The sequence below is a fragment of the Vigna umbellata genome, chromosome 8, assembly GCF_029865625.1.
Source record: "Vigna umbellata cultivar VRB3 chromosome 8, Vumbellata_1.0, whole genome shotgun sequence".
Classification (NCBI taxonomy): domain Eukaryota; kingdom Viridiplantae; phylum Streptophyta; class Magnoliopsida; order Fabales; family Fabaceae; genus Vigna; species Vigna umbellata.
In genome coordinates, this window is record NC_142172.1 from 32,882,831 (window position 1) to 32,896,434 (window position 13,604).

Here is a 13,604-nt window from a genome sequence, read left to right on the forward strand (position 1 = left end):
AAAAGGTGATTTGGTTCTCACTACGCGTTTCCTCTGTCTAGAAACTTTTCTCTACCAATCAAATAACAGAGCAAGATCTCTCCTTTCTCACTCCCTGAGCCCGTGGAGCCTTCATCCACACTCACACCTATTAGGGTTTATCATATTTTTCTCCAAATGCTGAATCCTTCATCTTCATTTTTCTACTGTGAGTGTTTCTTTTCCCACCCATCCACTATTTCACTTTATTTTCGTTTGAAACACAGCATCCTTGTTAGGTGGCTATGCATATTCTCAAATAGCTCATTATTTATGAGATAATTGTTCAATTTTAACTTTTTCTGGAATTTGTTGGGAATTTGGTTCCTACTTTTTTTAATTTTATGGGTTTATTTGGTTTTCGGAAGTAAGTTCTTTGTGGTGTTTTATATTAAAATGCAATTTATCTAGGATCTGTTCTAGACTTCCAGATTCTTTGCTCCTTGTGTTTGCTGAGTGGGGGAAGTTTAACTTCAAATATTAAATGGATCTTACTTTGAAAATAAGCAGTGTCATATTATAGTGTGGTCTCTATCTCCGCCCTATGCGTGTGTGAATTGTGTTGGTAAATAATATTATTGACATCTTAAAAGCATGTAGATCTGCTTGGGATAATTGAGTCTTTTGTATTTCTTTTCATTGTTGATCATGAATCTTATTATGTCTTTCATTTTTTGTTTTCAAATTTTGTGTGGATGGTTAGGATTTCTTCACCGGGGTTGCAGAAATGTTTAATTTTGAACTAAGATGAGTAGGACTGAATTATCTAATATGAAGCAGCCACCTGTCCCACTGGCAACCTTGATTGGCCGGGAGCTACGAAATGGAAAAATTGAAAAGCCTTTTGTGAAGTATGGGCAAGCTGGCTTGGCAAAGAAAGGAGAAGATTACTTTCTAATCAAGACGGATTGCCAGAGAGTTCCTGGGGATTCATCAACACTTTTTTCTGTCTTTGCGGTATTATTCATTTTCTTTGTTTACATTTTAAGTTGTATTTACTTAACATGATTAGCGTCCTTTTTGCTTTTGGTGAAATGTTCTGGATAGATATCTGAATCATGATAGAGATGGGAATTTAGCCTAACATAAGCCTGAATTGGTAATCAGTAATACGGTTATGCACACTGGAGACATGTTTGTTTCTCAGGTTTAGTAAATAAATGAGAATTGAAGTGTATGTTTTCTTTCTTCTCCTATATTTTTCTCAGTGATCAAGTGGAGCGTCAATTTATTCCCACAATGGTTATGATATCCATAAGGAATTCTTGATTGGCAGATCTTTGATGGGCATAATGGTATGTCTGCTGCTATCTTTGCGAAGGAAAACATACTAAGTAATGTTTTGACTGCAATACGGCAAGATATCAGTAGGGATGAGTGGCTTCAAGCTCTGCCTCGTGCTCTAGTTGTTGCTTTTGTGAAAACTGACATAGAGTTTCAGAAGAAAGGTACATTTTCAGAATTTTCTTTGAATCCCAGTTGAAGTTCAAGAAACCTACTTTTCCCAACCTTTTAATTTCACCTTCAGGGGAAACATCTGGAACAACAGCTACATTTGTTCTGATTGATGGATGGACTGTTACTGTTGCATCTGTCGGGGATTCCCGTTGCATATTAGATACACAGGGAGGTGTCGTCTCTCTCTTGACAGTTGATCACAGATTGGAAGAAAATGTAGAAGAGAGGGAACGCATTACTGCCAGTGGTGGTGAAGTAGGAAGACTGAACGTTTTTGGAGGCAATGAGGTATATTGTAACCTTCCTATTCCTTTCTAATCAGTGAATTTTTAACTAGCTCGTTTTGGTTCCTTGATAAAATTTATAGGTAGGACCTCTTCGTTGCTGGCCTGGTGGATTGTGCCTTTCTAGATCAATTGGTGACACAGATGTCGGAGAATTTATTGTGCCAATACCACACGTTAAGCAAGTGAAGGTTGGTTTGTTTGATTTTATAGTCTTAGTTTATTGATGGATAGTCACTTTTATGTGGATGCGTTTAGTTCTAAATTTCAATTCTAACGATATTCTCTTATTGGTTTGCCAGCTTTCAAAAGCTGGTGGAAGACTTATTATAGCTTCTGATGGCATTTGGGATGCTTTATCTTCTGAAATGGCTGCCAAGTCATGCCGGGGTCTACCTGCTGAGCTGGCTGCAAAGATGGTGGTCAAGGTGATGATTAATTTAGGGAATCTTACTATGTTTTCAGGAACGGCCATTATATTCTCTACTCAATGCTTTGTGTTCTGGTTTTAACTCTTTTTTTACAGGAAGCTCTAAGGACAAGGGGACTGAAGGATGATACAACTTGCCTTGTTGTAGATATTATTCCGTCAGATCATCCTGTATTACCAACAATTCCTACAAAGAAACACAATATGCTAACTTCCCTTTTATTTGGAAAGAAATCTCAAAACTCTACAAACAAAAGTACCAATAAGCTTTCAGCTGTAGGTGTTGTGGAGGAATTATTTGAAGAGGGTTCTGCTATGCTTACAGAAAGGTAACTCGGACTGTAAATATTAAACTTATATTTGCATGCTGCCGTTTCAAGTTTAACAATCGCTTTACCTTGGAGGAAAGTGAGAACAAAATTGTTTCTTTTCTCAATACATGTATCTGTGACACTTAAAGTCTGTTTTCTTAAAGTGCAGATTGGGTAAGGATTTTCCATCTAGTACGAATTCTGGAATGTTCCGCTGTGCGGTTTGCCAAGCTGATCAACCCTCTGGAGATGGTTTATCAATGAACACTGGGTCCTTTTTTTCTCCAGTATCTAAGCCATGGGAAGGTCCGTTCCTCTGCACAAACTGTCAGAAGAAGAAAGATGCCATGGAAGGAAAAAGGTCTAGCAGGCCCTCAGAAACAGCATAGTACAGTATTCTAGTAAACATAGTAAATATTAGTATAATTTTTCGCTGGCAGTGTGAGCATTCTTATTTGGATGGTGATTGTCAAAAAGGTGTGTAAGAATGAGGTTGAGATTTGGTCTATTGGAGGTTGTTGCAAGTTTGTTTTTGGTGTATGTGCTCTGCTGTTGGACTGACTGACAGAACAAACAACGATGGCTAGTAGATAACTTCTGATAGTTTGATACTAACGGCATGTAAAATTAAATGACAATTTAATGTTTACCTCCTTGTGGAGTTGTCAACAACTATTTGCTACTTCATCGGGCGTGACTGTTAGACAACATGATGCTCAACTTTTATCATAAAAAGGTTTAAGACGACTCTTAAACCCTCCATAAAAAATCTTAAATTTAAAACTCAAATATTACATAAGACCTTGAAACTTAAAAATAAAAAATGAATATTTTATTATCTATATCAATTAAATATAAGATTGATTATTGTAACTGTCTTTTTTATACGTTTTTTACTTCTTTCTAACCTTCGTATCTTTTATCTTTATTAACTAATTTTATAGTTTCTATTATCTACAAGAAACTACCTACAATGAACAATTGCTATGAAAAGTTAAACAATATTTTTATATATAGTTTATTACAATTTTACTTCTCATGTTATAGTAATTATTTTTCGTTGTAATAATAGTTATATCAAATTTATTAATTGTATTAACATTTTTCATTATCGCAAAAACTGTAAACATTCAACACTGTTAAATTGTTTACAAGAAAATCTTAAAAACGATATGATAAGGGAAACACAAACAAATTAAAATAAGACTTTATGACTTTCATTAGTGATGCTCCATTCTTTAATGATATACTTTGCTATCAAATGACATTTATTAAAATTATTAAATTACGTAAAATTCAATTTTAATGGGATCTCGTTATGATAAATACTGAACTAACACACTTCTACCATTAACCAATGAAATAAAGTATATTGGAAGAAATAAATTATAGTCTATAAATAACTCGTCTAATGTAATTGTGGACAAAATAGTAGGGCTGGATTTGGATTCTCTAGTTACAACCAGGTAATAGACAAACCTGTCTCCTGCATTTTAGTATTTGCTATGACAGAGTTTCACGAAATACATTGGTTCTGAGTTTGATAGAAAACTTAGCACAGATTAAATACAAACAAATTGTTGATGTATTTTCTTTTTAAGGAATCTGATTTAAAAGTTAAACATACGATATGTGGACTCTCTGGTAGCCTCATCTCTTTTATAGAAGCGGAATCCTATCATATAGCACAACGAAAACATCATGATTTCTTAATAGCAATTATGTACAAGATGATTAAAGTTATTAAATTTTTAGTAATGCATTATTTTGGCCTTCAGAGTTTAATGGATGCGTAGTCCGTAGCAAGAAATACTAGTCATAATCTTATTCTCATCTTAAAAGCATTTTGATTGACCACCTGTCAGTCTTATAATGCATTTAAATAAAAAGTATATCCACTTATATTGCTTTGCCGAAAAATTAGGGTAATACGAAAATGAAAATTCCAGCGTTTAGCAATATTCTAGGACTATTTGAAGCAGTTTTATTAATAGAAATACATGTGTTCAATTTCGATCCCATTTTATTACATCTTTTGTAATTCAATCTTAGTGAATGCCATTTTCTGTATACATCTCTCAGGAAGATGAAGATACGTCTCAAGAAATAACGAAGTAGTAGATTTCTAAGATACCAAAGGCGAAATTTGAACATTTTTTTCCTCACCGACCATGAATCACCCTTAATATTCTGGAAATGATTGCAAGTGATAGGCTGTCATTTCAAACATGAGCAAACTAGATATATATTTCCAAACTAGATATATATTCATACCCAAACTACAAATAGTGGCCACAAAAAATAAGTTCTTCTACACCTCTTCCATAAATAACCATGGGAAAATTCAGAATGCTAAAGAATATATTGGAAAAAATTAAATCCAACCAAAGCATTCATTATTCATTAGAAATGGTGCTTCAGAAGCCTAAGATTTTTACAGAAGTAGATGCTTCCGCCAGATGGTCAGATTTGCTCTAAAACAACCCTTCACCTGCCAGCATGAATTTATTATTGTCAGGTATAAACATCAGTCAATAAACACACTTCGATCTTAAAGTTAAAAGCAACGTCATGTAAATAAACCAAGTCAAGCCTAGTTATTTTTAGTTCAAGTTTGGCTTGTGAAAAAGAAAAATGGTTAGTCTAGTTTGAAATAAAGTTCGAAATTGCCTCTCATGGATTATTTACAACTGATTTTTTTCATGAATTTTTTCTTAAATTATTTTACAACTTCATCAATTTAGTATTAGTAAAGGTGTTAAATATTAGATGATAATCTACAAATAGAAACATATGCTCAAAATTTAGCATGCAATTCAATCATATTATAGACTAGTACATTCTTCATAATACCCTATATAAAAAATTCCAAACATGCAAAAACTAATGCTCAACAAAATTGACCCGATTTTCATAATGAATATATAAATAATAAAGGCTATCTCCATCAATTTAAATAAACAAATTATTCACACATGTTGTCAATGTCGAGTTTGCAAAGATAGATCTGACTCATTCTAATAATTGAATTCAATCTCAAGCTTAAGATGGTTTATTTCATTAAAAAACCAAACAATGCTTCATTGAGCATTCAACAAGTTGAACTCGAATAGTTGACTAACAGCTCAACTCATTTACCCTAGTCATAACCCACGTAATTAACTTCTGAAAATGGTTACCAATTGTGTAGACACAACTATTTCCAACATGTCATTATTTGCAACTATAGTTAAAAGAACTTACGCAATTCATCCAAGGAAGTTTTGTCGATGCTCTCTCCACTCTTGATGAGGCGAATTCTCCCTAAAGAGATAACATAGGAAGTGACAATATGCCAACAAGAAGTTTGAATAATTAATTGAAAAATAAAAACGATAAAATCAATTTCAGTGAGTTTAGAATCCTCCAACGCTAAAAGTAAAAAGATAATGCACTGCCCGCTGTCTCCTTTTAAACAAAGATAAAATCTTCCTTTCCATGCAAAGAAAACATACTTGTGCTCTTAAAACAGAGGTTCTATTGCAGAAAATTGCAACAAAGCATGTTGTCAACAAATTAAATAAGCTTAAAGTTGAAGATAAGGGAACAATGGTTCCTACAATGATTAGGCTAACATTGATGACAAGGAGCCGTCCAAATTGGGTTCGCTTAAACTTTTAGATAGTAACCACCTTTTCCCCAAAACAAAAAAACCCCCTTGACTTTTAAATTTAACATTCCCTGTGAAGGTAGAAGCAAGCTAATGCACAAATTAATGTTGCCAACGTTTCTAACCTAGTAGGAGGCATTAGAGTAACATAAAAGAAACCTATATAATGTCCAATATCCACAAGAAAGAACTTATTAATGTCTGTTTGTCTTTCAGACAATCTATGAGAAAAAAAAATCACGTAAGTCGCCATACCATCACGGCGAACACATATCTCTGGAATGCTTTTAACATCACCATTGATGCTATCATTATAAACTCTAGTCTCAATGTCACCTTCAATATAGACTGAAGAGCTGCATTAAAACTTCAAGAATGAGTCTGGAACATTTACACAATTAAAATAAAATATTCTTTCCTACAAAACACTTACTTTTTAAAGAGTTTCTGTACTGCATAGGCCCCAAGCATATAATTATGCACAGCAATCCGATGCCATTGGGCAGGCTTTGGCAAATCCTTTGATCCAATTCTCTGATCAAATAAGCCCCCTGTTCCCACTGTAAAGATGGTTACAGTTCTACCATTCCTCAATATCTTCTGTACAGGGGCCTGGCCAACTTTGCCACAAATAATTGCCTGCTTAAAATGACTACCACGTTGGTCAAATTATTTGTCCGGTGCAACATGCAAATATTACATAAATTGTCATTTTAAGCTTAAGATAATCAGAAAACGTAAATCTTGTTCTCTAAACTTTCTTCTAACTAAAGTCTCAAGCATTGTAGTGATGTCTTTCTATTGGACAGTATGACCATTGTCTAGAATAAATTCAATCCATAAAAACTTGTAAGACTACTAGATATGATAATAAATAAATAAATAAAAACTACAACCCTCTTAAATCCTTGTATTGCAAAAACATTTGCTCAGTCATAAGTTGAGTTCACAAATCAAAATTCAATCCTAGAGAAGTTAACAATAAAAATCCATCAATTAACAACATCTAGTACCTTGTGCACACCCCGAAACCCCCAACCCCTTTTGGGATCCACACCTTGCAGTTCTAGTTCGGGCCTTCCACCAAGAAGATCATCAAAACCTTCATCTAGTTCTTCGTTCTTCGGTTCACCATTAACATGTGAAGGCTGATCATCTTCACCTCCAGATGGAGACGTCGAGTACCATAACGTTCCGCTTCTCGACACACTACCTGATTTATTCACCAACAAAGCTAAAGCTAAGCATCACACATCTTCATATGTACACGCATGTAACATGTTCTTATGACAACGACAATGAAATATAATCTTAGCCAGCACGTGTTCGACGAAATTCTCCTTTGAACAAAAGAATATAACCAGCGCATACATATTTCGTGAACGAGGCACTACCATAGACGATTGGACCAAACACATACACATAGAGCAGAACCACATTTATTTATGTTATAGATTACGAAGAAAACTGAAAGAAAGAAACGCACCGAGGGAAGATGAGGTCAGAGTAGAGACTCGTAGATGCTTCGCAAGTGTCACCGCCACTGAATTCATTTCCGGCAACAACCTTCTAAGGTGAACTACTGCAAGGGTTTAACCAATTACTCCTTACTCTAAAGCACGTTGTGGGTTTATACTATTGGGCTCACTGAATATGGGCCTGTCCGACATATTAGGTTTCACATAAGGAGCTTCTTCCTGCACCTCATACTTTTCTTTCTGCACCGCCAAATTTTCTGTCCTTCCCATTTTGCCCCTTCAATAATATATTAAATAATTTAATATAAATAAATCTTCTCTTATTTATGATGAAAGTAGAGATAGAAATCCCATATATCTGAGGGGAAAAAAAAGGTAAGGGTGCCAATATTTTGACAACAAATTTTTAACACACTTTCGACAACGTCACGTGTTAGTATTTGATCGGTCAGTTTCAACTTTTTTTTAATAAAAATCTGATGTCGAAATGGGTTGAGGGTTAACTTTTTCATGCTTCAAAAAATACCCTTATTTCTTTATGTCTCTAGATTGTGTTTCTGCATTTTGGTTCACCATTCTCTTTCCATTTTCTCATTAAGTAAAACCCATGGTATTCTCCAACTTTTCCTTTGGCTCCTCATTTGCGTGGGACGAACCCAAAGTTCGTTCTCCTCATTTTAGTCCTTCATTTCATTTGCTCTCATATTCCTCATTGTGCACAATGGCATTCTCCGTTGACCATGGTGGTTCGAGCAAGGTAAATGGGTTTATCCATTTTCTTCATTGTTTTGGGTTTGGCATTGGGTTTTCGTTGTTGTGTTTAATTTTATTTTTTTCGTTTTTGGGATTTGGCCTTTTCTTATTTTGGTCTCTTTGATGCAGTTGTGCGTTCGTCATTCTCTTTCAACAAAGTATGTTTGTGCTTTGAAGAGAAGAATAAAAGGAGAAATGTACAAAGTACGCCTCGTGCAGAATCTGACATGAACATGGCCTTTGTAAGCCCATGAGGCATTTACTACAACCAACCTAGTGTGTAGAGGTTTGTGAGGATCGGATCGCGAAAGCCTTACAAGAACAAGGCGCTTAAAACCCCATACACAGGAAATATAGCGAAACACGAGTGATTTTTGTATTGAATTGTTATAGAAAGGAATACAAAATTGTACATAGATGAACAAATAAGTTTATTGTACCCAATTTTCTTAATGAAATAAAAGATGAAACTTTACTTCAGTTGGTTATTGCTAATGTTAATTGAAGTTTTAATGTCTTTGTTATTGTCATTGTCAGATGTGTTGTTGTTTGTAATGTGAATAAACAAAGTGGCCAACTACCATCCATGAATAATGATATCACCAATTTTCATTGCATCTATGGCATGCGTTGCCTATTTTGCCTCTTGTAATCGATTACAATGAGCCTGTAAAAGATTACACGAACAAAATTGTCGTTCTGTACAAAAAACCTGTGTTGCAGGAGCCCATTGTGGCCACATAGGTAGCCAAAGACATTTTACATTATTTTTTCATAATTCTTCACTGGATGAGAGTTATTTTTAGTGTTTAAGTGTGACTAGAGGAAGAAAATTGAGGTTTGGGCCGTCCATGGTGAAGGAAAGACCCAATGTTGGTGTGAAGGCCAAGTTGGTTCAAGTCCTGAAACAAGTGTAGGCAATTTTGTGCCTTGTAATCGATTACAAGAGCCTTGTAAGCAATTACACGAACAAAAATCCGGTTTTGTAAAAAAACTTGTGCTTCAGGAGCCAGCTGTGGACACATAAGTAACCAAAGACAATTTGAGTGAGATAACATGCTGTCAACTTTGACCTTTGCTGACTATTTTAATCATAACTTTTCCCACAGACCTCCAAATGATGTGATTCTTTTTTTATTAGAAAATAGACTCAAAACTCTTTCCAATGACTACTAATTTGTGATTTTTGGACACCTGAGTAGGTGCAGTTTATTCCTTAAAGTTAACATTTTACACATTCCTGTCAACTCTGACCTTTGCTTATTGTTTTTCTCATAACTTTCTTCACAAAATTTCAAATGAGTTGATTCTTATTTTGTTCGAATCTAGACTCAAAGAGCTTTCAAATGACTATCAACCCATAATTTTTAGACCACTGTACTAGATGCAGTTAGTTTCCCAAAAACAACATTTTTGTAAGCTTCTTAAATGAATTTAATTTCAAGTTATTGTTTCATGTTTCTTACTTTAGATGGGAAAATTACAAATTAGTAGTCATTGGAAATATTTTTGAGTCTATTTTGTAATGAAAAAAGAATCAACTCATTCGAAGTTCGGTGGAGAAAGTTAAAAGTAAAACAACTAGCAAAGGTCAGAGGTGGTAAGAATATATACAACTTTAACTTTAGGGAATTAACTATACCTACTAAGATGTCCAAAAATTACAAATAATTAGTCATTTGAAATATTTTTGAGTCTATTTTCTAATAAAAAAAGAATCATATCATTTGGAGGTCTGTGGGAAAAGTTATGATTAAAATAGTCAGTAAAGGTCAAAGCCCATATATGTTTTTGAACCAAGTTAGGTGAACCGCAGAAGTCAGTTGTGGGCACATAAGTAGCTAAAGACATTTTACGTAATTTTTTCATATTTCTTGAATGTATGAGAGTTCTTTTTAATGTTTAAGTGTGAGTAGAGCCTAAAAACTGGGTTTTGGGCAGTTAAGGACAGACCCAATGTTGGTGTCATGACCAAGTTAACATGTTGTCAACTTTGACCTTTGTTGGCTATTTTAATAATAACTTTTCCCACCGACCTCCAAATGATGTGATTCTTTTTTTATTAGAAACTAGACTCAAAAAGATTTCCAATGACTACTAACTTGTAATTTTTGGACATCTGAGTAGGTACACTTTATTCCTTACAGTTAACTCTTTATATATTCATGCCAACTCTGACATTTGCTGGTTGTTTTGCTCATAACTTTCTCCACCGAACTCCAAATGAGTTGATTCTTGTTTTGTTGGAATCTAGACTCAAAGACCTTTCAAATTATGCCTTGGTAATCACGTATAGGCCTTTTTAGGCATTGTAATCAATTATAAGGACCCTGTAAACGATTACACGAACAAAATTCTGGTTTTGTACAAAAACTTGTGTTGTAGGAGCGAGCTGTGAGCACATAAGTAGCCAAAAAAAATTTACGTTATTTTTTCATATTTCTTGAATGGATGATAGTTCTTTTTAATGTTTAAGTGTGAGTAGAGCCTGAAAAGTGGGTTTTGAGCAGTCTTTGGTGGAGGAAAGACCCAATGTTGGTGTCATGACCAAGTTAACATGGTGTCAACTTTGACGTTAGCTGACTATTTTAATGATAACTTTTCCCACCGACCTCCAAATGATGTGATTCTTTTTTATTAGAAACTAGACTCAAAAAGCTTTCTAATGACTACTAATTTGTAATTTTTGGACATCTGAGTAGGTACAATTTATTCCTTAAAGTTAACGCTTTATATATTCCTGCCAACTCTGACCTTTGCTGGTTGTTTTGCTCATAACTTTCTCCACGAACTCCAAATGAGTTGATTCTTGTTTTGTTGGAATCTAGACTCAAAGACCTTTCAAATTATGCCTTGGTAATCAAGTGTAGGACTTTTTGGGCATTGTAATCAATTACAAGAACCCTATAAACGATTACACGAACAAAAATTTGATTTTGTACAAAAACTTGTGCTGTAGGAGCCCGCTGTGAGCACATAAGTAGCCAAAAAAAATTTACAATATTTTTTCATGTTTCTTGTATGAATGAGAGTTCTTTTTAATGTTTAAGTTTGAGTAGAGCCTGAAAATTGGGTTTTTGCAGTATTTGGTGGAGGAAAGACCCAATGTTGATGTCATGACCAAGTTAACATGCTGTCAACTTTGACCTTTGTTGGCTATTTTAATGATAATTTTTCCCACCGACCTCTAAATGATGTGATTCTTTTTTTATTATAAACTAGACTCAAAAAGCTTTCTAATGACTACTAATTTGTAATTTTTGGACATCTGAGTGAGTAGGTACAGTTTATTCCTTACAGTTAACGTTTTATATATTCCTGCCAACTCTGACCTTTGTTGGTTGTTTTATTCATAACTTTCTCCACCCAATTCCAAATGAGTTGATTCTTGTTTTGTTGGAATCTAGACTCAAAGACCTTTCAAATTATGGCTTGGTAAGCATGTGGAGGTCTTTTTGGCCATTGTAATCGATTACAAGGACCCTGTAAATGATTACACGAACAAAAATCTTGTTTTGAACAAAAACTTTTGCTGTAGGAGCCAGTTGTGGGACATAAATAGCCAAAGACATTTTACGTAATTGAATTTGATCTCTTTTTAGGCACCTGTGTGATGTGATTCTTTTTTTTAGGCACCAACCCTAAGGCCTATCAAGGTCGCTTAGATAATCGATTTTTGTACCAAACACCCATAACCAAATAAAAGTTTCAATATATATGGTCGAACAAGACTAGTAGAGAACGTATGTTACTAGATCAAAATTGAAATTTTATTCATACAATATATTATCAGTACATATTACCCAACATTTATAATCATGATCTTTTGTATATAAAAAACATGTATAAGTTCCAACTCGAGTGAAAAATTTCTTTCGATTGTGAGGAAGATCCGTGAGAGTGAAAGTCATGCTCCAGACAAAGTGGTAAACCTTTTGAGGTTTTCTGTGATGCCTCTCATAAGGGATTAGGGTGTGTGCTGATGCAGGAGAAGAGGGTAGTGGCGTATGCGTCAAGACAACTCAAGGTTCATGAGAAGAATTACCCCACTCATGACTTGGAATTAGCGGCTGTAGTATTTGCTTTAAAGATTTGGAGACACTACCTGTATGGTGCGCAATTTCAGGTGTTCAGTGATCATAAGAGCCTGCGATATCTCTTTGATCAGAAAGAGCTTAACATGAGGCAAAGGAGATGGATGGAGTTCCTTAAGGATTATGACTTTGATCTTTTATACCATCCTGGGAAAGCCAATGTAGTGGCAGATGCATTGAGCAGAAAGGCAGTGCATATTTCCTCATTGATGATAAGAGAATTAGAGCTGGTAGCAAGCTTCAGAGATTTGCGGTTGCAAGTAGAATTTGAAGCTGACAGCATCAGATGCAATAATTTGGTGGTATCCAATGACTTGTTGAAGTGTGTTAAAGAAGAGCAGTCGAAGGATATTGAACTTCAGACGTCAGCTAGTTTGATTGGAACTGAACAAGGTAAAGATTTTGCCTTGGGGGTCGACGGTGTTTTGAGATTTAAAGGCAGAGTCTGTATTCCTAGCAGCTCAGGATTGAAGAAGTTAATCATGGAAGAAGGTCACAAAAGCCGTTTTAGCATGCATCCAGGCATGACAAAGATGTACCAAGACCTCAAGAAGTCCTCCTGGTGGTCGGGTATGAAGAGGGACGTGGCACAATTTGTGGCTTCTTGCTTGACTTGTCAAAAGGCAAAAGTGGAACATCAAAGACCTGGAGGTTTGTTGCAACCGTTGGAGATTCCCGAGTGGAAATGGGATAGCATCGCGATGGACTTTGTTACCCATTTGCCACGCACTATTCGAAAACATGACGCAATATGGGTAATAGTGGACCGATTGACCAAGAGTGCTCACTTCTTGGCAATTGATTTGAGAATGTCTATGACAAAGTTGGCACAACTATATGTTAAGGAGATAGTGAGGTTGCATGGAGTGCCTTCGAGTATTGTATCAGATAGAGACCCGAGGTTCACATCCAGGTTTTGGCAAACCCTTCAGAGTGAGATGGGAAGCAGACTTCAGATGAGCTCGGCTTATCATCCCCAAACTGATGGGCAGTCTGAGCGGACAATCCAATCGCTCGAAGATTTGCTGAGGACTTGTATTTTGGACCACCTAGGAGTATGGGATGAGATATTACCACTGGTTGAGTTCACTTATAATAACAGCTATCAGGCCAGTATCGGTATGGCTCC

At 35.3% G+C, this 13,604-nt stretch overlaps 2 protein-coding genes across 4 annotated transcripts; one reads left to right on the top strand and one right to left on the bottom strand.

Moving 5' to 3' along the window:
- On the top strand, positions 1-3,188 carry LOC124843087 (putative protein phosphatase 2C 5). 3 transcript variants are annotated; one of them, XM_047319725.2, is made up of 8 exons: positions 1-187; positions 722-975; positions 1,295-1,466; positions 1,547-1,764; positions 1,844-1,951; positions 2,063-2,188; positions 2,287-2,519; positions 2,671-3,188. In XM_047319725.2, exons 2-8 carry the CDS (start codon positions 766-768, stop codon positions 2,888-2,890), a joined length of 1,287 nt encoding a protein of 428 aa, XP_047175681.2. In that variant the 5' UTR covers positions 1-187; positions 722-765; the 3' UTR covers positions 2,891-3,188. The 3 variants fall into 3 exon arrangements, with proteins under 3 accessions (XP_047175681.2, XP_087953038.1, XP_047175683.2); XM_088096912.1 differs by having other exon boundaries at positions 8-187; positions 799-975; positions 1,227-1,466; XM_047319727.2 differs by having other exon boundaries at positions 8-187; positions 799-975.
- Positions 3,189-4,716: 1,528 nt separating this feature from the next.
- LOC148194502 (single-stranded DNA-binding protein, mitochondrial-like) lies at positions 4,717-7,761 on the bottom strand. Its single transcript, XM_088096007.1, has 6 exons — positions 7,637-7,761; positions 7,164-7,363; positions 6,584-6,789; positions 6,406-6,506; positions 5,745-5,804; positions 4,717-4,992 (listed from the first exon to the last, which is right to left on the bottom strand). Exons 1-6 carry the CDS (start codon positions 7,701-7,703, stop codon positions 4,976-4,978), a joined length of 651 nt encoding a protein of 216 aa, XP_087952133.1. The 5' UTR covers positions 7,704-7,761; the 3' UTR covers positions 4,717-4,975.
- Positions 7,762-13,604: the final 5,843 nt, after the last annotated feature.

Excerpts from the sequence above, each read along its gene's own strand:
- LOC124843087 (XM_047319725.2), top strand. The coding sequence starts at position 766 with ATGAGTAGGACTGAATTATCTAATATGAAGCAGCCACCTGTCCCACTG. Across the intron at positions 976-1,294 it reads CACTTTTTTCTGTCTTTGCG|ATCTTTGATGGGCATAATGG; the intron begins GTATTATTCATT and ends CTTGATTGGCAG. Across the intron at positions 2,189-2,286 it reads CTGCAAAGATGGTGGTCAAG|GAAGCTCTAAGGACAAGGGG; the intron begins GTGATGATTAAT and ends CTTTTTTTACAG.
- LOC148194502 (XM_088096007.1), bottom strand. The coding sequence starts at position 7,703 with ATGAATTCAGTGGCGGTGACACTTGCGAAGCATCTACGAGTCTCTACT. Across the intron at positions 6,790-7,163 it reads GGTTTCGGGGTGTGCACAAG|GCAATTATTTGTGGCAAAGT; the intron begins GTACTAGATGTT and ends CATTTTAAGCAG. Across the intron at positions 6,507-6,583 it reads GTACAGAAACTCTTTAAAAA|CTCTTCAGTCTATATTGAAG; the intron begins GTAAGTGTTTTG and ends GTTTTAATGCAG.